This window comes from Vulpes vulpes, chromosome 14, assembly GCF_048418805.1.
Source record: "Vulpes vulpes isolate BD-2025 chromosome 14, VulVul3, whole genome shotgun sequence".
NCBI classification, from domain to species: Eukaryota; Metazoa; Chordata; class Mammalia; order Carnivora; family Canidae; genus Vulpes; species Vulpes vulpes.
Window position 1 is genome coordinate 98,036,142 of NC_132793.1, and position 27,313 is coordinate 98,063,454.

At 37.7% G+C, this 27,313-nt stretch overlaps 1 protein-coding gene across 4 annotated transcripts in view; it reads left to right on the forward strand.

The window, feature by feature from the left end:
* AGBL1 (AGBL carboxypeptidase 1) overlaps nt 1-27,313 on the forward strand; it is a 697,725-nt gene that overhangs the window by 351,391 nt on the left and 319,021 nt on the right. For all 4 annotated transcript variants that reach the window (XM_072737248.1, XM_026001309.2, XM_072737250.1 and 1 more), the window contains exon 19: nt 22,467-22,596. In XM_072737248.1, coding sequence (XP_072593349.1) covers nt 22,467-22,596 — 130 coding nt within the window. The remainder of the gene's footprint in view (nt 1-22,466; nt 22,597-27,313) is intronic.

Here is a 27,313-nt window from a genome sequence, read left to right on the forward strand (position 1 = left end):
GTATTTCCTTCTTTAATATCATTTTCTATAAAACTCTGAGAAGCAAAGGGTAAAGAGATCTCTGTTTATTCTTTTTATACATACAAAACAAAGTTCCTGTTTAGTACAAATGGTTAGACACAATTTTAAGTATAGACACTCTTGCCCACAATAGCTGACAACCAACAGAAGTCAGCAAAAGGATTAATGACCATTTCTACCTAGAATAAGAAGAGTTGCCATTGTTAATTCTGAATATGGTCTATTCTATTCCAAAAGAAACAAGAGGCCTGGGGATTGTGGCTGGACTGTGGTTCCAGGAGAGAGAAAGGGTATGGGTGTAGGAATGGTTAGGGATGTGACTAGACACTCTGGACAAAGTGAAATGAAATCATGGAAGCTCAGATTACACAAGGAAATGTTTTCAAAACTGAAGGAAAGATCCTAGAGCAAGATTGCCTGGTAAGAGCTTTGAAGGGTGCTGATCCAGACTAAAAAGAAATACACATTGAATAGGTTTATTTATTGTGGAAGAAACAAAGAATGCAATCTCTACTAATTGGTATTTATAGTTCAGTTCTCAACTATGTTCACAGAATGAATGTGTGTGAGTGTGTGTGTTTGTGTGTGTGTGTGTGTGTGTGTAAACTCTGAGCCCAACATGGGCCTCAAACTCATGACTCCAAGATCAAGAGTTGCATGCTGTACCAACTGAGCCAGCCAGGTGCCCCACGGAATGAGGTTTAGAACTTCAATTTAGCTAGTAAGAAGTTGTGAGTTTTTAAATGCATCGAAGGAAGCTAAAGTGGTAAATAAATCATTCTGCCATCTTAAACTGTCTCCGAGGTGTTCAGTGAAAGTAGTGACCTGGTTAGCAGCCAGGAGACCCAAGTTTCAAGTCTGCAGATGAAACATTCAATTGTTATGTAAATGGTGGGGAATAGGGGAATACTCCTTCCTCTTCAGAAGGATCAAATTAATTAACATCATATCATAGCATCAGGGATGTCGTCTGCTAATACCTAGCAGCTTTTCAGGTGTGACTCCCTTGGTTATCTAAAGAGCTTGTCAGTCTCCACTCTGAGCTATTTTTATGTTAGCTGTGAGAAAGTCAAGTAACTGCAGCATCTGTGGCCGTGCTGACTCACCAGACAAAATGAACAACTGGAACCACTATTTTCTTCTCCCGAAGAATACAGAGATAAACATCATATAGGTGAAATTTCAGAGCTTTGTGGTGTCTGCTGATGGAAATGCCTTTCATACAGCCAGGTTTGTGGAGGGAGGTTTTGTCTTGGTCTCAAGGCTTGCTGATGACCATTACTTTACAGAGAACTTACCAGTACCTTGTTCTTGACTTTAGAATGAAGGTTGGAGATTCACAGGATGTGAAAGAAAGTTGAGGACAAGGGCACCCGGGGTGGCTCAGTGGATTGGGAATCTGCCTTCAGCTCAGGTCATGATCTCAGGGCCCTGGGATCAAACCCCATGCCAGGCTCCCTGCTCTGTGAGGAGTTTGCTTTTCCCTCTCCATCTGCCTCTGCCTCTTCCCCTCTGCTCATTCTCTGGTTTTCTCTTTCAAATAAATACATAAAATCTTAAAAGAAAGAAAGGAAAGAAGAAAGAAAAGAAAGAAAGAAAGAAAGAAAGAAAGAAAAAGAAAATTGAGGACAAGTTAAAACACCTGATATAGTTTAAGCAAGACCCTTAATAAACAAGTAGAATCAAGATATGCAAAATTAGTTACTAACATAAGTATATTCAGTATGTTAGATGTATTTCAATTTATCATTGCTATGATTTGGTAAATGCAAAAAAATTTTGGAAAGCAAGCAATATAGCTTCCGAATTTCTAAGATGATTTATAAGGCTCCTTTACATTTCATTTCCAAGTAAATCATTAATAAATAGGAAATTTGAACTATAAAAAAAGAAATCTGAAGATAGGCTATTCCAAGTGTCAGTATGTAAATAGGTAGATATATGCTGATAGAGTAAAACCTCAGTAATTAGGGAGCTAATTGACAGAGTATCTGCAATATGTAATGCATTTTTTCACAATTTTGGTAATTGCATTTTAAAATTGAATGTAATTCACATACCATGTAATTCAGCCATTTTGAGTGTGTAATTAAGTGGGTTTTAATGTAGTCTCAAAGTGGGGGTGCCTCAGTCCATTGAGTGTCTGACTTTGGCTCAGGTCATGATCTCAGGGTCCTGGGGTTGAGCCCCATGTCAAGCTTCAAGTTCAGCAGGGAGTCTGCTTCTACCTCTCGCTCTGCCCTTCCCCCTTCTCCTGTTCTCTTTCTTTCTCTCAAATAAATATATAAAATCTTGTAAAAATATATATTCACAAAGTGGTAAAACGATCACCACTATCTTTTTTCAGTACATCTTCATTATCCCAATAGAAATGTTATACCCATTAATAGTCACTCCCAATTCTGTCGTCCTCACAGTCCCTGGAAGTCACTAATATATTTTGTCTCTATGAATTTGCCTGTTCTGGAAATTTTACAAAAACAATTCCATATAACATGTTGTTCTTTATATCTGGCTTCTTTCACTAAGCATAGTGTTTTCAAAGTTCATCCTATTTTCGTGTTTTAGTACTTCACTTCATATGACTTAATAATATTCCATTGAAAGGATATACCACATTTGTTTATCTGTTCATCAGTTGATAGACATTTGGCATGTTTCTACTTTTTTGGTTGCTGTGAGTAATGCTTCTATGAACATCCGTGTACAAGATTTTATGCGAACATACATTTTTCAGTTCTCTTGGATCTCTAGGAGTGGAACTACTGGGCCATATGGGTATTCTATCCTTGACATTTTAAGGAACTGCAAAACTACTCCCAAATAGCTGAACTATTTTGTATTCCATTAGAATGTATAAGAATTTCAATGTATCCACATTCTCTAAAAGTTTCTGTTTTATTTTAGCCATTCTAGTGGGTGTGAAATGATATTTTATTGTGGTTTTGATTTGCATTTACCTAATGATGTTGGTTATCTTTTCATGTGCTTGTTGGTCATCTGCATGTCTTTTTTGGAGAAGTATTCAAATAATTTGCCCAGTCTTTAATTGGGTTATTTGTCTTATCAGATATAAATATATTCTCCCATTCTGTGGGATTTTTATTTTCTTGATGGTGTCATTTGATGCCCAAAAGTTTTTAATTTTGATGAAATCCAATTATTTACTTTTTTCTTTTGTCACTTGGTGCCAAATCTATGAAACCATTGCTTAATCCAAGGTCACAAAGATGCAATTCTGTTTCTTTCTAGGAATTTTATAATTTTACTCCTAATATTTAGGCTGCTGATTCATTCAGAATTAATTTTTATATGTGATTTGAGGTGAAAATCCAAATTCATTCTTTTACATGTGGATATTAAGTTTTCCTAGCAGCATTTATTGAAAAGATGCTTCTTTCCTCATTGAATTGTCTTGGCACCTTTACAGTAAATCAACTTACCCAAAATACGACAGTTAATTTCTGGACACTCAGTTTTGTTTCTAGTGAGCCATGTGTCTACTTTTATGCTAGTTCCATACTTTCCTAATAACTATCTTTGTAGTAGATTTTAAAATTTGGAAATATGAGTTTTTCAACTTTGTTTTCCTTTTTCAAGATTATTTGGCCTATTCTGTGTCCCATGTATTGCCATAAGAATTTTAAGCTCAGGTCATTGGATTAAAAAAAAAAGTCAGCTGAAATATTGATAGAGATTGTGTTCAATTTTTGGATCAATCTTGGAAGTATTGCCATTTTAACAATATTAAGTCTTTGAATTTATGAACAGGGGATATCTTTCCATTTATTTAGGTATTCTTTAAATTTTTGTAGTACAAGTCTTGCATTTCCCAGGAAATTTGGAATTGATTCCTAAGTATTTTATTCTTTTTGATGCTATTATAAATGGAATTATTTTTTAATTTTATTTTCAAGTTGTTTATTGCTAATATACAGAAACATAGTTGATATTTGCGCTTTGATCTTGTATCCTGCATTATATATATAATATATATATATATATAATATATATATATTAGCTCTAATATTTTTTGGTAGGTTCTTGGGAATTTTCTATATACACATTACGTCACCCGCCAATAAGGATAGTTTTACTTCTTGCTTTCCACTCCGAACACTTTTTATTTTATTTTCTTGCCTGATTTTTCTGACTAGCATACCCAGTACAATGTTTAGGACATGTAGTGAGAGCAGATATTCTTGGTTCATTCCAGTTCCTAGAAGGAAGCTTTCAACCTTTCACCATTATGTGTAATGATAACTGTGGGTTTTTCATAGATATCCTTTGTTAGGTTCAAGAATTTCCCTTCTATTCTTAGTTTATGTCTTCATATTTTCTATTACAAAAAGGTTTGTAAAATGGTTTCTTGTGTGTACTGAAATGATAATGTGTGTTTCTGTCCTTTATTAATATGTTATATTACATTGATTTTCAACATGCATTGATTTTCATGTTGAACAGACTTTCCAATTCTAGAATAAATCCCACTTGCTTGTGAACAACATGTATAATCATTTTCATTGTTGAATTTGATTTGGCAGTTATTTTGTGGAAGATATTAAGATCTACATTTATAGAGGATATTGATCTTTAGTTTTCTTTTCTGTGTTATCTTTGGTTTTGATATCAGTGTAATACTAGGCTCACAGAATGAGTAGGAAAGTGTTTTTTCTCCTTTTATGTTTTGAAAGAGTTTGTGAAACATTGATTTTAATTCTTTAAAAGTTGAGTAGCATTTATCAAGGAAGTCATATGGTTCTGGGCTTTCTTCTGTGAAAACTTTTTTTTTTTCTGGAAACATTTTGACTATTAATTCAGTTTATTTATTATAATTATGTTCAGATTCTCTGTTTCTCTATGAATCTGATATAGTAGTTTGTGTCTTTTTCATATATTTACTTCCTTTTATTTTCCTTTAAAGATTCTATCTATCTATCTATCATCTATCTATCTATCTATCTATCTATCTATCTATCTATCATCTATCTATCATCTATCTACCTGAGAGAGAGATAGAGTGATAGAGAAGGAGCAAGCACGGGGAGGGGCAGAGGGGATCTCAAGTTTCCTCTGAGCTGAGTGCAGAGCCCCTTGAGGGCTCAATCTCAAGACCCTGAGATCATGACCTGAGCCGAAATCATGAGTTGGATGCTTAACGAACTGGGACACCAGGCACCCTGACTTCCTTTAGATTTTCTAATTTGTTGGTGTACAATTGTTCGTGGCATTTTCTTTTAAACCTTTTAACTTCTATAAGGTTTATACTGTTCTCTCTTTCATTCCTTATTTTAATCATCTACATCTTTTCTTTTATTTTGTCAGTTTAACTGAAAGTTTATAAATTTTCCAAGAACCAGTTTTTACTTCATTGAATTTTCTATTGTTTTTCTATTCTTTATTTCTGTTTTAATTTTTATTTTTTCATCCTTCTACTTGGTTTGGGTTTAATTTCCTTTTTTTAAAATTTTCTTAAGGTGGAAGTTAGGTTGTTGATTTGAGGTTTTTCCTTTTTTTAATATAGCCACTTGTAACTATATATTTTCCTCTAAGCACTGCTTTTGCTTTGTCCCATACTTTTGATACATTGTATTTTCTTTGCATTGCTCTGAAAGATTTTTCTAATTTCCCTTGTGATTTCTATTTGACCCAGTGATTATTTAGTGGTGCATTGTTTATTTTTTACACATTTTGAATTTCTCAAGTTTCTCTTTGTTGTTGATTTCTAATTTCCTTGGCTTTGGGTCACAGAAATTACCTTGTGTGATTTAAATCTTTTACATTTATTGAGACCTTTTTTTTCCTGATGTGAAAAGGTGCTCTTACTATATAGCATGGGGACAGAATTGGGCAGAAAGAGCTGCACTGGGACTGTGAGGAGGGACTGACTGTATACTTTTTTAGTGGGGGTTAGGATAATGTCAGTCTCTAAGGAAACTGAAAGAAAAGTTTCCAGGACATTGAGGGTCTAGGCATTGTTAAGATATTGCTGCTTTATGATCTATTAAGTGATCCATCTTGGACTATACTCCATGTTCACTAGAGAAGATTGTACATTTTGCTGTTATTGGACTAAATGGTCAATAGTTGTGTTAGTCTAATTGGTTTAGAGTGCTATGCAACTCTTTTCATGTTTATCTTCTATATAGTTGTCCTATTAATTACTGGAAGTGAGGAGTTGAAATCTCCAACTATTATGGTTGAATTGTCTATTTCTCACTTTGTTTCTGTCAGTTTTGACTTCATAGATTTTAGCTTTCTATGACTGGTACATATATGTTGACAGTTGTTATATCTTCTTGATGAACTGATTATTTACTGTTTTATAATAACGTTTTTTTTTGCCTCATATAAAACTCCTTTTGACTTAAAGCCTATTTTGTCTGATACTAGTATAGCTACTCAATCTTTCTTATACTTGTTGTTTGAATGGTATATTTTTCCATCGTTTTACTTTAACCTATTGTGTCTTTGAATATAAAGTATGTTTCGTACTGACAGCTTATAGTTGCGAATTTTATTATTTAAAAATCCATTCTGTTCATCTCTATCTTTAGATTGATTTAATTAATTCACATTAAATGTAATTATTGATCAGGGATGATTTATATCTGCCATTTTGTTATTTGTTTCCTATACTTCTATGTCCATTTTTGTTATTCTTCCATTCCTCCATTACTGCCACCTTTTGCATTAAATAAATATTATCTAGTATGACATTTAAGTTAATCTGTCTCTATATAATTCTTTTCTAAGAATTTTCCTTGGGTATTACTATTAATATGTTTATTTATAACAATCCAGATCAGATTAATGCAATAGTATACAAAAAATGTGTTCTTATATAGCTTCATTTCCTCTTCCTTTATGCTATCATACAAATTACACCTTTATACAATGTATGTACATCAACACAATTTATAACTATTAATTAGGAAGCTAATTTTTAAATAAGATGGGAGAAAAAGTTACAATAAAATATGGCTATCTTTTATATTTACCTATGTAGTTACCTTTATCAGTGTTTTTTTTTCATGTATATTCTCATTATTATCTAATATGCTTTCATTTCAGCTTGAAAGTCTTCCTTTAGAAGACTTTCTAAAGGATTTAGAATTTTTTGTAGGACAGATTAGTTAGCAGTGAATTCTCTGTATTTGTTTATCTGGAATCTTCTTATTTTTCCTTCATTTCTTAAAGGACTGTTTTGCTAGACATGAATCTTGTTTGATGGTCTTATTTCAGTACTTTAAATATGTTCTTTAATGATCGTCTAGCCTCCAGTGCTTCTAATGAGAAATCAGTTTTTAATCTTATTGTGGATCTCTTGTACAAGATCAGTCACTTCTCTATTGGTATTTTCAAAAAATTTTTTGTCTTTAACATTTTGATTACAGTGTGTTTAATTATGGACTCTGAGTCATTTGTCCATTCTGAGTCATTTGTCCTGAGTTTGATGACTTTCTTGCATGTGTAGATTAATGCTTTCCATCAAATTAGGAAGTTTTGGTCATTATTTCTTCAACTATTTTTTCTGTTTGTCTTTCTCCTTCATCTTTTTCTGTGACTCCCATTAAGTGCATTTTGGTATACTTGATGGTGTCCTAATGAAATCTGAGACTATTTATGAATTTTTTTTCTATCTATTCCTAAGACTGGGTAATCCCAATTGAATTATTTTCAAGTTCATTGGCTATTTCATTTTTCTGCTCAGATCTTCTGTTGAGCATCTCTAGTGAATTTGTCATTTTAGTCATCATACTTTTCAACTCCACAATTTCTACTTGGTTCTTTTATGTAATTTTAACCTCTTTATTTATAGTATCTATCCATGGAGATATGTTTTTCACAATTTCCTTTATTCAGGCCTGGTTTTCTTTAGTTCTTTGAACATATTTACAATAGCAGATTTAAATCTTTGTTAGTAAGTCCAATATCTGAGCTTTCACAGGGACAGTTTCTATTTACTGTTTTATTTCCTATGTATGGGATATATATATATATATATATATATATATATATATATATAACAAATCAAACTTTTATTCTGAGGAACTGGCTGTACAATATCTAAATAATAATAATAATAATAATAATAATAACATGGAGGAAGCAAACTATTACTTCCTTTCACCCAGCATATATGTGTGTGTATGTGTGTGAGAGAGAGAGAGTTGGGGACAGAAGGTTGGCAGATGTGTGACAGCATTAAGGTGCAGGATTAGGAGAGCCAGATCCAGGGGGCTGGGAGCCATTACTTTTTGGAGTCCTGGGAGCTGGAGGGGGGCTATCCCAGCTTCCTGTTTCCCCCCTCACAGGGCACTGCCCCCAAGCAGGGAGGAGGCTGAGAATGGGGGTGAAGCTGGGGAAGGATGGGAGGTGGGGCCCCCTTTGCCCTCCCCTGTAGGGGGAAGAGAGACCACGATGTACTTCTGGACACTGCCGGGACCAGAGGACGCAGTGCTGGGGGGCGCAGTGGTGGATATATATCATAATTTTTTGGCTGGAAAGTAGACACTTTAAATTGCATAGTGTTACAATTCTGTAAATTAGGTCCTTCCCGTCTACCAGAGTTTGCTGTTTGTTTCGTAACTTTGTTGAATTAATTCTATAAAGTCTTTATTGTTTGTCATGTGTGACCATTGAAGTTTCTGCTTTGCTAGCTTCATGATCAATTTAATTATTAGATGGAGATTTTCTTAGTTGCCTGGAACTGATAAGTAACATAGACCCTGCTGGCAAGCATATGGACCTATTGAGGGCATGCCTTCAACACTCAGTCAGGCAGTTTACAACTCTGCCTTAGTCTTCCTGCTTGTTCAGAGCTTCAAGTTTAGTCAGAGGTGAGAACCCAGGGTCTTCTCAGGTCCTTCTTGAGCACAGGTATACACACAGGTCTAGGTATGTACATAATCCTATGCATGTATATTCCCAGGAATAGATGAGAGCTTTTCAAATTCACCTATGAACATATCTTTCCCCAGCTTTTAGTTTTAAATTTTGTGGTTAGTCCATTGTTTGGCCAACTGTTCTACTGCCTCAGGTATCTATGATGTTCAACAATTGCCTCTGATTGTTTTTGACAAATGCTCCTGGGAAAAAGGCTGTTTCCACTTGGCAAGCTCTCAAATAGGTAAAATAAAGACCAGTCCTTCTGATTCCTTTTGCTTATAATCAGGGGACAGAGCTAACACTCATGCAGTGGCTTTTCAACAAAACAACCTTATTGAAGAGTCTTGACACAACTTGTAAGACATCACTAATTAGATTTCACTTGCCATCTGCTGCACTATCCTTGTCAGAGACCAGTGAAATGTAAATTTAGAACAGATGACAGAGTGAAAGGAGAAAACAACACCTTCCTGATAATTGTGGTTACCCAATCTGTATCCTGGGGAAGGGAGGGGGCAATAGTATCTAAAGGATTGCTTCTTGTTTTAGGATAAAAGGGTTGGTTGGCATTGAATGAATAAATGTGTATATTTTATTTCTTAATCTTTTCGAGATTTTTTTCACTTTAGAGGAGTGAGGAAGGAGGAAAGCAGACTTCATCTTATAGAGGAGAATTTTCCTATGAAATATAACTTTGACAATTATTTTCTTTGATGAAGAGATGTAAAAGTTATATTAAGTATGTTTAGATTAAGTGTGTATTTTAGTTTAAAATACACAGGGGATCAAAGATAATTTTTTTTCTGGTCCATAAGACCTAGCTAGAAGCATGTTTTAATTTCTCATATTGCTGAGATGGCTCCCTGAATAAAATAATGGAACCAGGCTACTAGTGATAAATCTGTTTGATTTTATTCTGGATCTTGGTGGAAATAAACTAAAGTATCTAGTATTTTTGAGGGAACTAGACCCTTGAAGAAGATTGAACTTCTTCATCAGTAAAAAGATAAGGATCTGATCATTTTAAGGTGGAGCCATTCATATTACACCCAAGCTCAATCATACCCATTCTGAAATATACTCAGACCATACAAATATGCTTCCCAGGAACTAAAGATAGGAGAATTCATTCATTTTTTCATTCATTCATTCATTTGCTCATTCTTTTATTCATTCACTACTATCAATAAAGTGCCTGTCATGTACCAGCATTGTTCTTGGTGCTGAGGATACAATAGTTGAGCAAAAACAGATAAATTTCATGTCATCACTCAACCTATCTTCTAGTGGGAAGGTAGACTGTCATTTAGAATGAGATAGGAAGCCACTGGTGGGGTTTGAGCAGAGAGATAACAAGAGTCTCAGGCTATTGTATGCAGAATATGTGAGGAGGAAGGGGGTTGGCATTGTCAAAAACAGAGGTAGTTAGACTTTTGCAGTGGTGTAGATAAGAGGTGATTATTTCTTGGGCAGGGTGGTGGTAGTGAAGGTGGTGACCTGTACTTGATGTCTGTATCTATTTTGAGAGCAGAATATGTAAGGTTGGCTGGTGAACGGGGTGAGGAGTATGAAATAAGGAGGCACTGAAGATGGAAGGTGAGTAGAAGATACTTGGTTGTGGTCAGAGCAACCAAAGGAATGGAGGAGCCATTCTAGTTACTAGAATAGAGAGAAGATAGTTTGTACTACCTCTTTGTTTATGAAACCTAACAAGTCATTCCTTTGCCTTTTTTAACACTGTGGAATTATGTGTGTGTATGTGTATGTGTGTGTGTGAGGGAGAGAGAGAGAGAGAGAGAAAGAGAGAGAGGGTGGTGGGGAGAAGTTCAGTTGAAGATTGCAAATGGGCTGCAGAGGAATTGGATAAGATTGAAGCCAGTACAAAATCTTTCCTGCATGGAAATGGTATGGGCTATGTCAACAGAGAAGGAAGACAACAAATGAGGAAAAAGAAGTTATTAGAAGATTGCGTTTTGAATAAAGAAATTTCCAGGGGATCCCTGGGTGGCTCAGGGGTTTAGGGCTTGCCTTTGGTCCAGGCCCGATCCTGGAGTCTCGGGATCGAGTCCCACGTCGGGCTCCCTTCATGGAGCCTGCTTCTCTCTCTACCTGTGTCTCTGCCTCTTTCTCTCTATGTCTATCATGAATAAATAAATAAATCTTTAAAAAAAAAAAAAAAAAGAAAGAAATTTCCAGACTTTTTCCAGGCCACTGATGTTCAATTTGGTGAAAGACCTGAGTTCAACTTTTTTTTTTTTTTTTAAAGATTTTATCTATGCATTCATGAGAGACACACAGAGAGAGAGGCAGAGACACAGGCAGAGGGAGAAGAAGGCTTCACGTAGGGAGCTCGACGCGGGACTCGATCCTGGGTCTCCAGGATCACACCCTGGGCCAAGGGCCGTGCCAAACCACTAAGCCACCAGGGCTGCCTTTTTTCTTTTTTTTTCAACTTCTTGCCTGTAATGTCTAACGAAGGATAGTTACACCTGGTGTGTTGCATGTAGTCCCTTCAGACATGAAATGGAAGCTATTTTGAGGATGAAGTGATAAATACAGCTTTTTTTCCTCTTATTTTAATTTTCCTCGTATGCTTTACTGAAAGTCTCAAAAAAGGAAAAAAAGCCCTATATTGATGGTCTAATTTGTCTCTAAGCTTTTATATAACAAGTGGTTATGGAGAGTCATTAAATATAGGCCATGAGGTTAAGGATTGCAGCAGATTCAATAAACATACAAATTATTTTTTCCTCCAATGATTTATAATCTAAATATGTAGTTTACTAGAGTGAAAGCTCAGAACAGTATTTGGTGGTGATGTAAACATGAATGGTATGAAGAACTGCTTTTAAACATCCATTTATTGATCATGAATTATGTACTACTCATTTTGCTAAGTATCTTCCATGTGTTACATCACTTAATTCTAAGGAAAAAAAGAAACAAAATCCAGTGGGTTAGAGACTAATAATATTACCCTCAGGTAGAGGTTGAGAGGCAGGATTATTTCTCATCTTATATCGAGGAGTCTTACATTCAGTAAAGTAAGTTATTTGGCCAAATTTACGTAGCAAGTGGTAAGAACCAGACTTGAACACACAGTCTGATTTTGGGGACTAAAACTCATAAACTTTTCACCATTTTGTTTTCCTAAGGGATTTCAGAAGTTGGAGAAATTGCTATGAACTGACATTGAAGTAGTCAAATAAAGTCTCATGGAGGGCCAGGGCTTGGGAAGTTTTCTGAAAGAAGGTAGACTAAGAAAAAGAAAGAGAATAATCAGATTTCAGACATGGTTCCATGAGCAGTTGAGAGGATTTAATGGGTTGGCAAGCACAAACTGTTGTGGGAACAACGGGGAAATCTGGCTTGCTTGTCATCCTGGGTTTTCATTGGGCAGTAATAAGAGGTTAAGTTGGATTAGTGAGCTGAGACCAATTTGTAGAAGATCTTGAATGCCAGCCAAAGTGGTTTACACGTCCTCTTTTTAGGCAATGGGAAGCCATTGAAAGAATTTGGATATCATTTTGGAATTATGTCAAACTGGGAGAGAAACATTATGAGAGCTAAGAGATGAGAAAGCCAATGGGGAGGCCATGGCTGCAGTTCAGGTATGAGGTGATAAATCATGGACAGTTTTTCTTCTTGTGAATTTGAATTTCAAAAAATAAAACTGTATATCCCTCCTCCCTCTGCTCCTCTCCCCTTCTCTCTCTCTCTCTCTCTCTTCTTTCTCTTTTCTTTTGAAACTCTTTTCTAGAAGTATGGATTTTTAAAGGAGAAAATCACCTTGGATAGAGATCATGTGTCCTAATCTTTTTTTTCTTTCTTTAACATGACTCTGAGCCAAACAAAATTAAAAAACTTGCCTAAGATCGCATGGTAACAAGTGTCAAAGCCAAGACTAAAATTAAATTTGTTTTCTGACTTTCTCTTCAGCACTGTAAGTGTTATCATTCCTGTCTCCACTTTCTTTTGCCAGAACTTCAAGGAAAAGGAACTCCAGAGCTCCCAGATAATTTTCTCCATTTTTTTTTTAACCCAGGATGGGATTGGTGATCCTGTTGCTTTTAGGGGATAAGGTTAATGTTTCATAGCTACTGAAACCCCCTGATTTGTAAGAAGTCATTTTTAAAAGATTTTATTTATTCATGCATGAAAGACACACAGAGAGAGGCAGAGACATAGGCAGAGGGAGAAGGAGCCTCCTTGCGGGAAGCCTGATGTGGGATGCCATCCCAAGACCCTAGGATCACAACCTGAGTTGAAGGCAGACACTCAACCACTAAGCCACCCAGGTGTCTCAAGAAGTCATGATTTATAAAGAATACATATTTGGTCATTCAGTTGACCAAAATATGTTTTTTCATATGTATTTGGTTTTTGTCTAGAGTTCTTGGCTCCTACAACCCTGAGAATTTCCTGTGATAAGGGCTATACTTGTATATCTTGTTATGTTAATGAAGGTGACTTGTGGACCCCATTCAGTGGCAGGGACTGGTTGCCAAGAGAACCAACTATGTGATGAGAGGGTTGGAGTTTTCAGTCTTATCTCCAGACCTCAGCAAAGGGGAGAAGGGCTGAAGTTTGAATCACCTAATGGTCAATGACATAGTCAATTATGACTCTGTGGTTAAACCTCCATAGAGACCCAAAAGGATTAGCAGAGCTTCCAGGTGGGTGAGCAGGTGGATACTGGAGAGGGTGGTGTGTTGGAGAGGGCATGGAATCTCCATACCCTTTCTCCATACCTTACATCTGGCTGTCTATCATATCCTTAATCAACTTAATCAACTGTCTATCGTATCCTTAATAAACACAAGTGTTGTTCTGAGTTCTGCGAACCCCTGTAGCAAATAACCAAGCCTAAGGAGGAGGTCATTGGAACCTCCAGTTTGTAACTGGTAGATCAGAAGCACAAGTAAGCCTGGGGCTCACAGCTGGCATCTGTAGTGGGGGTGAGGGCAGTCACCCTTAACCCATATGGAATCTGATTCTGTCTCTGGCTAGTGTCAGAATTGAGGTGAATTCTCAGATGCCTTGCTGGTCTTATGAGAAATGCTTGGTGTTTTGTCTGGGGGAAATACTCCCATCCCTACCCTCCACCCCAGGTCAGAATTAGGTCCAGGAACCCATGAAGACCAATCAGCAGAAATTATTTTTTTTCATCTCTGTTCCTTGCCTCAAGAGACTCATCTGGATTTTATTATACACCAGAGTTAAACACACTGACGTCCTCTAGAGAAAACAGAGAATCACCTTTCTTGCTACCCCTCCTAGTTAGCAGGGAAGGAAGGAGTTGTTACTCTCTAGAGATCCCTTTTGGCTTGATGAACTCACTGGGGAGATGTAAATGCATGGCTTGCTTTCTGGTCCATAAGGAAAAATGACCTTAATGTGAAATGAGTCTCTGAAGCATAGAAAAAGAGAAGAAGTAAAGAGCTATGAATTCTTTCCATTCAAGAAGAGAAACATGGAGTGCTATTTAATCTCCTGGTCCACAAAAGATCCCTAATTTCTGAGCTTCTTTAGAAGGTCTCAGCTATAAACTTCTTTTTAAAAAATATTTGATTTATTTATTCATGAGAGACACAGAGAGAGAGAGGCAGAGACACAGGCAGAGGGAGAAGCAGGCTCCCTAGGGGGAGCCAATAGGGAATTTGATCCTGGAATCTGAGGATCACACCCTGAGGGGGAAGGCAGATGCTCAACTACTGAGGCACCCAGGCATCCCTAAGCTATAAACTTCTTCATCAACTCTTGCATTGGGAAAGGGGAATGAAACTTCCACAGCAATTTTATATAAAAAAAACCAAAACAACAAAACAAAACAAAAACAAAAACAAAACAAAACACACACAACACAAAAAACGACAAACTTTAATTTTTTCAGTGTTAATGGTTTTGAGTTTTACATGGAATTTTTTCATCAGAGGTTTCTCCCTGGGGCAGCCTGGGTGGCTCAGCGGTTTAGCACGGCCTTCAGCCCACGGCGTGATCCTAGAGACCCTGGATTGAGTCCCATGTCGGGCTCCCTGCATGGAGCCTGCTTCTCCCTCTGCCTGTGTCTCTACCTCCCTCCCTCTCTCTCTCTGTCTCTCATGAATAAATAAATAAATAAAAATCTTAAAAAAAAAAAAAGTTTCTCCCTAACAAGGAAAGTACAGTGACTTTTAATCCAAAGCAGACAGCAGCAGTACAGAGGCCCCTGCCAAGGCAGAGATGATAGGAAAAATCAATATCCCATAATTAAATCTGTTGAATTGACAGTAAAAAAAAAAAGAAAAAAGTCACAGTTTTAATTTAGATATTGGCTGCCCAGAGAAGAAATATTCTGACAGTAGTAAAATGGGGATTTGGGTTTCATTTATTCCTTAGATAATGATGAATAGTTGCCTACCACATGCTGGTCACTGTGCTGAATTGGTGCTAAGAAATTAGCAGAACAAGATGTACATGGATGTCTGCCTCGTGCTGCCCCTTGATGATAATCCCCAGACTGTACATTCCTAGTAGGGCTGGGTAACTTTGTATTCCTCAGGAGAAGAGTGACACATATAGATGTGATAATAAATATTTGATGAATTAATGAATATGTTTTTATACAATACTTTTGTCTTTTAAGTATAACTTTATATCTTACTCTAACTTGTAAAGTAGGCAGTATCCATCCATCCATCCTCTTTTCTTGGCTGTCTTTGTCAGGAAATGAGAGTTCAGTTTTTCTTCAAAGGGGACACCTGCGTGGCTCAGTGGTTGAGCATCTGCCTTCCGCTCAGGTTGTGATCCTGGGGTCCTGGGATTGTGTGCCACATTGGGCTCCCAGAAGGGAGCCTGCTTCTCCCTCTGCCTGTGTCTCTGCCTCTCTCTCTCTCTCTCTCTCTCTCTCTCTGTGTCTCTCAGGAATAAATAAAAAATAAAGTCTTAAAATTTTTTTTCAAAGGATTTTTTTTTCTTTTTTAACATTATGGAGATTATCATTAGTTCTTGGTTTTTAAATTTTTTCTTTTATAATTTCCCATTCTGACAACTTTTTGCAAAGATTATTAGTGGATTTAAAATCTCAGAAATTAAAGAAATAATTCTTACTTACATCTGTTAAGTAATATGATGTGGTCCAAAATGTCATCCAGCAGTAATAGGTAAATTCAAGTCACTATTGGCTGGCTGGCCTCAGAATTGCTGGTAGAGCCTAAGATCTTATTGTTGACTTGCATGTGTTTGGCAAATTCTTCACAGATAGTTGTGGGTCTCAAGACAAAACTTTAGAAACCTCAACCTTAGTATTAACTGTGTCAGTGGGAGTGATACCTGTGTTTATTGAATCAGTTGTATATGGGATCAAATGCTGTGTAGAAATGTGAATTAACTGGTTATATATTTTTGATTTAAACAACTGATATTGTGGGGGCTCAGTCTATTTGCCAAGTTGGCCTACCCCTTACTCTGGTCTGATTTCATTTTTATAAAATTCTTTTAAAGATTTTATCTATCTATCTGTCTATCTTTCTATCTATCTTTCTATCTATCTATTATCTATCTATCATCTATCTATCTATCTATCTATCTATCTATCTATCTATCTATCTATCTACTTACGTAGAAAGCATGCATGTGTGTGCAGCTAGTGGGGGGAGGGGCAGAGGGAGAAGGAGAGAATCTCAAGCCGACTCTGCACTGTACTGAAACCAAGAGTCAGATGCTTAACCAACTGAGCCACGCAGGCACCCCTAATCTAGCCTGATTTCAACTGAACTTGTCCTTACCTTGTTATCTTTTGATTTGTTCCATTGGGTGTTTGAAAGGTATTATGAAATCAGGCTTGTCAAAATAACCCAGAGAAAACCCATTTTCATCTTAACTCTATTGGTTTTCAAATGAAAACATGCAAGCAACTAATATGATAGCTGGGAAAATGGGGTAAGGGGCAGGTGTATCCAGACTTTTGGAGATGGTGCTGCTCCAGGTGAGATGCTAGAGGTTCTCAATAGCATGTGTTTTAGGTTCCTGAAATTGTGAGCAATACCGTCCTTTGTAAAATACATGATTTCTTTATAAGTGTTAATTTTCTTCCTTTCCCCAGTGTATAGTAGAAAATACTGCTTCTCACACTAAAGGTGCATACAGATTCTCTGGGGTCTTGTTAAGATGCAGATTCTGGGGTGGGACCCACATTTCTGCATATCTAACAAGCTTGCAGGTTGGTGCCCATACTTTGAGAAACAAGGGCATAAAGACTAATTGGTTTAGATTTGGACTAACCTAAGTCCAGTGTCAACTCTGTGTAACTTGCTTAACGACGTTGACGTTTGAACCCAGGTCAGTTCTTCTGGTCCATCTTTTAAAGACTTCAAGTTTTCCTCTACATGCACTCTGGGGTGGTCAGCCATTTAGTGATATATTGCTGGGTGTTAGAGGTATTGAGGCACACCTGGGCTTGGTCACTTCTGTTCCCTGCTCTCTTGATGTTGACTTTCTGAGCACTTTGCATGACAAAAAAAAAAATATATGTATATATGTATACACACACACACACACACACACACACACACACACACACACACACACACACACCTGGCCATGCTAACCTGTCCTTGGTAACCCTAATGGCCTGTATCTTTACAAGCAACCCTGGTCTTCAGATGAAGAAGTTGACATTGGTTTTCCCTTTTTCTCTATCCAAGCAGTGTGTATTTAGAAAGCTCTGGGTGCAATGTCTGGCTAATAGTACCCCATGCTGTTCCGTCTTATTCCTGAAGCTTCCATGCGTCTCTTTACCTTTATAAATATTCTTCTCCTGCATCATGCTGCCTCCTGTTACTAGGATGTGCAGTGAATAGTGAAGATGTTTGCTAAATCTCAAATACACGGCTTTTTTTAGACTTCAGAGCTGGCTGTGCCTGGGGACACTAAAATGATCAAGCCGGGCATCATTCATTCAGTCTGATGGGCCCCATTTCTCCATTTATCCAGTCAGAGATGGGTGGGAGATTTTTACATCATTTTATTGTTTTACCGAAGCTTGATGGATTCTCTTTTAGGAAGTTACTTGCTTCTCCTTCTCTCTCTGACTTTCTTTGTTTTAGGGATCCTGGTAGTTCAGGGTCTGCTTGTCAAGACCCTTAGTTATATTACCTGTTTCCCAGTTGCTGGCCAGGGTAATTCCTATTCTTAGCAGATAGGAAAATATGCAATTAATGTTAAAGAAATGAATTCTAATGACATCATTTCCCTTTAGGTTGTCTGGCTTTTTAAGCCTGGGTCTCATGTAGTTGCTCCTGTATTCAGTGACCTCTTAGGACTGGCACTGCTGATTCATTGTTTAGTAGTTTCAGCTGAGATGCTTTTGTTTGGCTATTTTCAGGAGATCAGAGGCTTTTTTGTATATTTTTTTCCCCAAGAGGAGAAATACATCCTACCAAAAACCACAGGTTTACCAGTCAGAGGTAAAAATAGGTAGGCTGGCAGGAAGATACATACGTCCCACTTAAAATGTTCAAAGTGAATCTGAAAGAGGCCAAATTCTGGCCTGCATTCTACTTTGGAAACACCTTTTAGAATTTGAGGTCTACCTTTATTTATTTCATTTTACTATTTTTAAAAATATTTTATTTATTTGACAGAGTTAGGATGAGATAGAGAAAGAGAGAGATGCATACACAAGCAGGGGCAGGCAGAAGCAGAGGGAGAGGGAGAAGCAGGCTCACCACTGAGCAGAGAGCCAGGTGATGGATCCCAGGGTCAAAATGGGGCTCGATCCCAGGACCCTGGGATCATGACCTGAGCTGCAGGCAGACGCTTAACTAACTGAGCCACCTCGGCACCCTGAGATCTAGCTTTTGGGGGCCTAACTTCCCTGGTTTACCGGGGACTAAAGGGTTCCCTGGGATGTAGGATTTTTAAGCTAAAACTGCAACATACCTGGACAAACCAGATGGTTGGTCCCCCAAGATCCAGCATACTCAGTGCATATAAGCATTTTCTTAGACTGTAGTGAAATAAAGCTTTAAAACAGCAAACACTAGCTGGATCAAATAGCTTCACATATTAAAACTAAAAAAAAAATTTTTTTCCTATGTAAGTTTGTAGTTTTCAATGGAGAAAAAAGTAGCAATGCTCACTATTTTATTCTTATAAGCAAAGCAGGACTTTAAACTCTATTTGAGGGATGACCCCTTTTCAGAAATTAGAGACACTGAATTTATTGCCAGCCAGTCATAGCTGTCCATCTGCTAATTCTCTCCACATAGAGGGAGCAGCTGTCATTTCAGAAATGCTACAGTAGATAATAAGATTGGGTACGTTTCATCTTCAAATGCTTAAAACAAATCTCTGGGAAGAACAGCAGCAGTTTCTCTGACTGCATGAATCTCTGATATTATTAACACAAAATGCCAAATGGATTTGGAGATTGGAAGCAAATGGATTTGCTTTAAAAGGAAAAGCACTCAAGTTACGTGTAGTACATATTGTGATAATCTGCAATTGCATAGGTATAGGAACTGCTGTAGCAATAGGCATACATAGAGATACTCTCCAAATCATAGCCATGCAGTGCCCTGAATACAAATACAAAAATATGGGCTTCCAAATCCATACAACCTATGGGTATGAAGGGAATGCATCACTGTCTCCAACCGCAAAACAAAATTTACCTGACACTAACAGGTTCCTCAGTCTTACGTGGGTCCAATTTCTCGAAATCCACGTAATTAGATAATCTTAGATGCCATCTGCCAATCCCCTCTGCACTATTTAACATCCCAAAGTCCAATTTACATAGTTATTCCCTCATACTTTTTTCTTAGATGAATTCTTTTCTTTTTAGTCTTGTTGCTTTCACCTTTAAGTCTGCTCAAGTGGTAATTGAAACTGATCACAGCCTTTTGTTTGGGATTCCTAACCAAAGTATCCCTTCCAATAAACCTGCATATAGCTCCTTCATTATTCTTCATAATGAAAAAAAATAAGATGAGGAGAGGAACCGATAAACATAGTCCAAGTACTTCTCTGCATCTCTGAGCATTATAGAAAGGGATGAAGATGTACATTCAGACATAGATGGGGATGTTCACATGGATATAGGTATGGACATGACATAGAGACATGGGTAGAATACAGTTAAATAGATATTTCTCCAGAAGACGTTATTTTATTTGATCCTCAAAATGATTCAGGGAAGCAGGTTATGCATAGCTATATATTTTTTTGCTTGTGAAAATATTAACTCTGAAAGAGCATCCCAAATCCCATATCTGGTGACGGAACTGAGAGTTGGGAGTGGGTCTTCTTAACCTAAACCCAGGGCTTATTCTGATTGCGGCATAAACTTCACTTTTTCTATTTTTGAAACTTGTAATCTAGAATGATAGTTTTGCTATGTGGTGACCTATAAGCTTTTCCCCATTGTCTCTGTACTTGGTCTCCACAGAGCATACAGAAAGAGAGAGGTGACATGGAATTGATGGCTACTGGACATATATAATATTTGCATTTTCATTTATACAAATAGAAATGCTTTTAAGGGATCTTGACTGATTTCATCACTTTCAATGTTACCAAGAAAAAACAAAACAAAACAAACAAATCTCCAGTGTTGATGAGAATCCAGGTCAAGGCAAGGAGAGTCACAGAGCAGTTAGTGTCCTGAGGCTCTGGGATGATGTGCCTTCAAGTATCTTGATTTGAGAAAAGAAATTCATTTAAACACAGCAAATGTGCTCTGAAGCAAGTCTGGGATGCCTGCTTCTTTCTGTTCCTATCAGTATTAAAGATCTCCTTTATATTTTACCTCCATCCCTGGTCGCCAGGCAGAACAGATAAACCCTATTTCTAGATGTCGTTGCTATTAAAAAGAGGAAGGGAGGAAAAATAGCGAGAAAAGAACAAAAAAAGTCAGAGAAGAAAATGAAAAAACCTACCATTTCTCAAGTCAAAATATTTTAATGGTGAGATCGGGATAAATGATTAATCTAAAGATTTTTGGTTTCCAGCGAGCTGTAAGAGGAGGCTGACAAGCAGCAGGCAACTAATATTTAAAGATAATTTCAGAAACATGAAGATGAGAAAGTGGTGAAAGAGGGAGGCTGAACCTCTTTCCTTCCATCTCCAAGATTTATTGAAAATAGTGATTTTTTAAAAAGCACAGGAAACGTATCTGATTCTATAATTAAATGCTAGTGCACTTATTCATTCCAAATTATTTAATGAATACCAATTCTGACAGTTATTAAAGTTTTGATGGCAATAAAGTGATTGTTCCTGCCCCCAGGAGGCTCACAGTCCAAGGAAAGAGAGGTAAAAATAACTAAATAGCTGTAAAACCCTACCCAAAGTGGTTTTATGAGGACTCTGATTAATGGGACCTCTGGAAGCTATTGCAACAAATAGGAGCAGAATGTAATGGCCTGGGGATCAGGAAAAGTTTCCCTGAAAGTTGCATAATTGGAAAGGGATGGAGCTGTGGGGAGTCCTGGCAAAGGCACAGCAGACACAGTGGCTCAGAGGGATCTGTGACTCGTTTGATGAAGCTAGAGTACAGGACAACAGGAGATGTGGGGTGGGGGTGGCAGAAGGTTGATGGGGATGCTAGACTGCTACCCCTCAATTGGTGGCATCTCTCTTGTTAGGGATCTTGAGTAAACAGCATCTTAGCAGGACTGCTGTGGGCCTCCCCTGAGCATGGGCTGTACTTGATCATCTCTGAGTATCTCTTTTTGGATGACTTTAACCTGAGAGCTCAGCGTCTCAGCTTCCCTCTGAATTGCAGGCAGCACTGTTCTAACCAGCTGCGTCAACCAGCTGCGTCAACTTTGTAAAGTAACTTGATACTTTCAGATGTGAACATCTCCATTTCCCACATGAGGGGATGGATGACGCTGAGCTCATTTCTAGCGCCAGTATTCCATGATAATATCTTTGAAAAAGGTACTCTGATTCTTTGGATAAATGTCAAGTGTTCTCTGTCATCTGTATGGATAGAAAGGAAGCATGGTGATAGGAGAAAGAGCCTTATGCTTTTTCAGAGGAAAATAGACCTGGATGTAAAGCCCAGTTCTTAGTTATGCGATCTTGGGCCATTTATATAATATTTTTAAGCTTCAATCTCTTCATTGGGATGGAATACTTATCCACCTGGCAGAGTTATTGGGCCAGCTGGAAATAGTGTATATAACACACCCAGCATGACAGTTTGAGCTCAACTTAATTATTTGTAGAATTGAAGGTCCCAAAGCCCAGAGAAATTTATCAAATTCATTCTCTGAGGATGCATATAATGGGGAACTACGTTTCCCAAACTTTGTCTTAAAACTGTGATAACCCAATATCAAGTCAAACATGGCTTCCAGTTCTTTTTGGGGCTGTGAATAATCACAACACTTTGGGAGCTTAAATGACAGATCTGCAGCTTTCTGGACATCTGCAATTGATGCCAATTGGGCAGAAGTCAGAGGGACGTTGGATTCATTAGTTTGTTTGTCTTGTCGAGCTTTATTTTCCCATGTTATTTTCTTCTCAACAAGTATTTATTTGCTCCTTGTTTGTTCTTGCAGTCACAGATGCTCACTGAAAGGGGAGGATTTGAACAGACAATGGCTCTCTCCCAGTGCTCATCTCCAGCCAACAATCTACCATGCCAAAGGACTCCTGTACTACCTGAGTAGAGTTGGCCGAAGTCCCAGGGTGAGTCACTTCCTTCTGCTTCCACATTCTTGGCTGGTTCCTTCCATCTTTCACGAGGCAGCTTACTTTCTGTCAAGGAAATAAACCCAGATACAAGCCAAAGACCTATGTGTGACAAGCTTTAATGGGGGATGTCTTCATTTCCTAAGGCTGCCATAACAAAGTGCCACAGACTGGGTAGCTTAAAACAACAGAAATACATTCTCTAACTTTTCTGGAAGCTATACATCTAAGATCAAGGTGTCAGTAGGCTATGATGTCTCTGAAGGCTCTAAGAAAAACCCTCCATTGCCTGTCCCTAACTTCTACTGTTGCTGGAAGTCCTCAGTATCCCTTGGCTTGTGGCAGCCAACCTCAAATTTCTGCCTCTATTTTCATATGACCATTGTGTGTGTGTGTGTGTGTGTGTGTGTGTGTGTACAGATTTCCCTCTTCTCCTAAGAACAGCACTCATTGGACTAGGGTGACCTAATTAGGGCCTACCATTGTGAGTATGGCCTTATCTTAACTTCATTTTCGAAGACCTGTCTCCAAATAAGGTCAGGTCACATTCATAGAAGCTAAGAATTAAAGCTTTGATATATTTTTTTATTTTTTGGAGGGGGGAGACACAACCCACAATGGGGGAAAACCATTGGTTCAGTAACCATTGATAAAAGCTGTGCAAACATTGTATTTTATCCCATTTTCTACATCTTTATTACATCTTTTTTTTTTGGTTTTTAAGTTATTGGTCAAAAAAGAATATATATAAAGTAGTGATTGGAAGAAATCCTTTAGATGTTCATATTCATGTTCAACTAGAACTTATTCAGTTCCAAATATGATTCTGGCACTGTTCTAGATACTTTACTCCCAAGCCTATACCAGTTGTACAATTGAAGGAAAACAGATGACATACAGTCCAGCACTCGACATTACTCCAATTACTTCCACTTATGACTTTTTATTTCATAATTTTTTACTTCTATACTTCAAATTTTGAATTTTGATCTTTTCCTAGGCAAGCAACATGTGGTACTTTCCTCTCTTGTGATACTGGGCAGTGGCAGCAAGCCATAGCTCCCAGCTAGCCAGACATTCAAGAGGATAAACAACCCATACATATATCACAATTCTGTACCCATACGACCATTCTGTTTTTCACTGCCAGTATAGTATTCAATAAATTATATGAGATTTTCAGAACTTTATTATAAAATAGGCCTTGTGTTAGATGATTTTGCCCAATTAGGTGTTCTGAGCATTTGTAGGGTAGGTAAGGCTAAGCTATGATCTTTAGTAGGTTAAGTGTATTAAATACATTTTCAATGTGTGATATTTTCAATTTATGGTGGATAACAGGATGTAATCTCATCATCAATTGATGAAGGTCTTCACTTGAAACCAGAGGCCTAAGGTCAAGATAAGGACAGAAGCAATGGTAGCCAAGTTCACTGTATAAAAACAATAATTTATTGACTACAAACTGTGAACATACCCTCTTCAAAAGTATGGAGGGACATATGCCTAAATTTAGAGAGTTTACGAAACCTAAGACACTTAGAATAGTGTGCAGAAGCTCACAGATAGGCCAAACAATAACCTCTACCATTAACCACTTTTTGAACATATATGATTAAAACAGTGGCACATTCCTTGAATGTCTATTGAAATATTAGATGAATATCTAGTATGGAATCTTATTGAAATCTCAAAAAGATTATGGGGTCAGGTGGTTTTCCTGACATCACCAGGCAGTATATGGCAGAGTTTGCATTCAGTTCTTTCCTGTTTTTCACCCTGCAACTTAATCTATCTTTATCATTTACTCTGAGAGAGGATATTGGGATCCCCAAGACAATCCTCAGGTTCACTGATTCCTTAGAAGGACAAACAGAACTCAGAATAGCTGCTTTGCTCATAATTATAGTTTGTTACAGTGGAAGGATACAGATTAAAATCAGCAAAGATAAAGGCTGCATAGGGCAGGATCCAGGAGGAACAGGTATAGGTCTCCAGGTGTCTGGTCCCAGTGGAAATGCATGGACAGTGCTTAATTCAGCAGTGATGTGTGATAATATGAAAGGTACTGCCAACAGGGAGGCTCATCTGAGCTTTGGGCCCAGTGTTTTTACTGGGGCTCCATTATGTTTATGGTGCCCCACATGGCTGATCTTAGTTACCGTCTCCAGCCCCTGTAGAGTTCAAACTGACATTTAAAGGCCCAAGACCCCCACCATAGATCACGTTGTCAACATCAACCATCTGGCATGACCTAAGGCCCCAGGTAAAGAAAGAAAGACATTTTTATCTAGCAGACTATTGCAAGAGTGTCCAGGTGATCTCCCAGGAGCCAATCACCTAGAGCCAGACCTTTCTTTGGAAATTGCAGGGTTTGAGTCAACACTTTACTGAAAAGAGAACAAAGAATATCCTTTTCCTTTAAGAATCCTTGTTCTACACTGGTCAAATGTGCAATACTTTCATCTAATCCCCACTTCTCCACCTAAGGAGACACTGCAATCTATGCTGTCTGCCCTCTAGAAGCAAGCTCATAGCCTGTATAGCAGAGCACCAATCTTATGGTCAAAGCCTGAAAAGAATGTGTTCTTTGAGAAAAAATCCTTAGCCTCTAAGAAGAGAGACTTATAGGGAAATAGGTCCTTACTTGATATACATTTAAATATACACGCATTCAACCCATAACGAACAGGATTCCTCCCTGACAACCTCTAATTGAAGAGCAGAACATTTATTTTAAAGTGTGACAGGTGAATGCCTTGTTTAAAAAATATAAATAAACATTAATTAACTGTAAACATGACAGCTACAGACTTGTTTCCTGCTGGGACCATCTGAGAGGTGGGTGAGAAACAGCTGAGTACTAAATGCTATTCACAGTGTTACAAAACTCTCTAATGGGCTCAACATCACCTTTTAGTTACCTGTGAGGCTGTATTTAACCAGCTGCCTGCTGACAGCAGAAGCACTGCCACTCATTCTGTGCTCAGGCTTGTCCTGTATGGAGAAGCTTTTCATGGTGTCCAGATTGCCTTTTGGCCTACATGGTTGCGGATTAACTGTGACTTTGTCCAGCCTCCAGCGCTTATGGAAATATTAACTGAATATTAACATTCCTAATATTATCAGGAAGCTACTTTCTGATGGCTAGGAGATTTAACCTGTTCCAGTTGATACTCAGGCATTTGCCTATTGGTGGGTAGAATAATATGAACTCCCAGAACCAATGAGAATGTGAGATAGTGAGAGAACGGTATCCTGATAATGCTGAGGATTGCTATAGACCAGACAAATCATTCAGTTTATAAGCAATATGGCAATATTTACATACTGTTTCATCTATCTATCCTCCCATCCATCATATACCCATTCACCAATCTATCCACCCATCCATCCATCCATACGTACATCCATACATCCAACCATCCACTTTTTCATTCACTCATCTATCCATCCATCCATCCATCCATCCATCCATCATACACCTATTCACCAATCTATCTACCCATCCTGCCTTTCATCCACCTATCCATCTGGGCAGTCATCCATGTGTCCATTCTTCCACACCAATTGTGTATAAATCACTGGAAAAGAAAAATATGGTCTTTTTTTTTTTCTGGGTAGTCTATAGTTTACTTTGTTAGAAAGTGGAGTCATGTCTGCAAAGAAATCAAGTAGTACAAGATGGTAAAAGCTGTAACAAAAGTTCTTATGAGTTGTTGTAGGAACACAAATAAGGGGTTGAGTCATCTTCTTTCAAGGTTATGGAAAAACTAGAAATGAAAGATGCTACTTGAGCTGCACTTGAAGGATTAATAAGAGTTTTTCTTGGTTTCTATTACAGTAAAGTAGAGAAAAATATTCTTTCGTCAAAGGGTCTACAGGCCTGTCTGTGATCCCTTAGATCTTCTTCCTTGTGAAACTGGCGAGTTTTCTATACTTGGGGTAGTTGCAAGGAACAAAGAAAGGGAAGTTTCTTATTAACTGGTGGCATAGACTCATTTGATGTGACACTGACATTACAGCGTCTTTCCCATTTTCTTGACCCCTTATTTTCTATCTCTAATTTGTTAGAGGGTCAGGAAATCCATTCCAAATATTGGATCCAAAGCCCAGAAATATAGTATTTGCATACTCATACATTGGAATACTGTTCAGCAAAAAATAAACAATAAAAAAACCCAACAGTAATGAACTACATGGATGAATTTCAGAAGCATGTTGAGTGACATAGGCTAGACACTAGAGAGTACACACTCTGTGTTTCTACTTATGTAAGGTTCAAGATCAAGGAATCAGCACAGTGGTTGCCTCAGAAAGGAGTTTAATAATAGAGGCCAGAAGGGAAATTTTGAAGCTATTTGAAATGTTCTATATCTCTATTAAAGAATCACTTACATAAAACCCATTTATTAAAAACTCATTTGAGGTCTGTACATGTTGCTATAGTACATATTTATCTAAATACGGAAAATTAAAGATAAACAAATCAAAGCATACAGGGATTTGAAATACTACTAGGGGACAAGGGGACCTGCCCCAAATGAGACTGACCAGCCCACAGGCATGCAATTTAAGCCAAGGAACAGTGCATAGCAGACTAGGAAGGGTGTAGTAGAAGATCTATTTATCAGCCCGAAAGGTCCGGCCAGAGAAAAGGCATGCAAGCAGAGAAGCCCAAAGAACAGACAGGCTTCACCACTGCCAGCCTAGT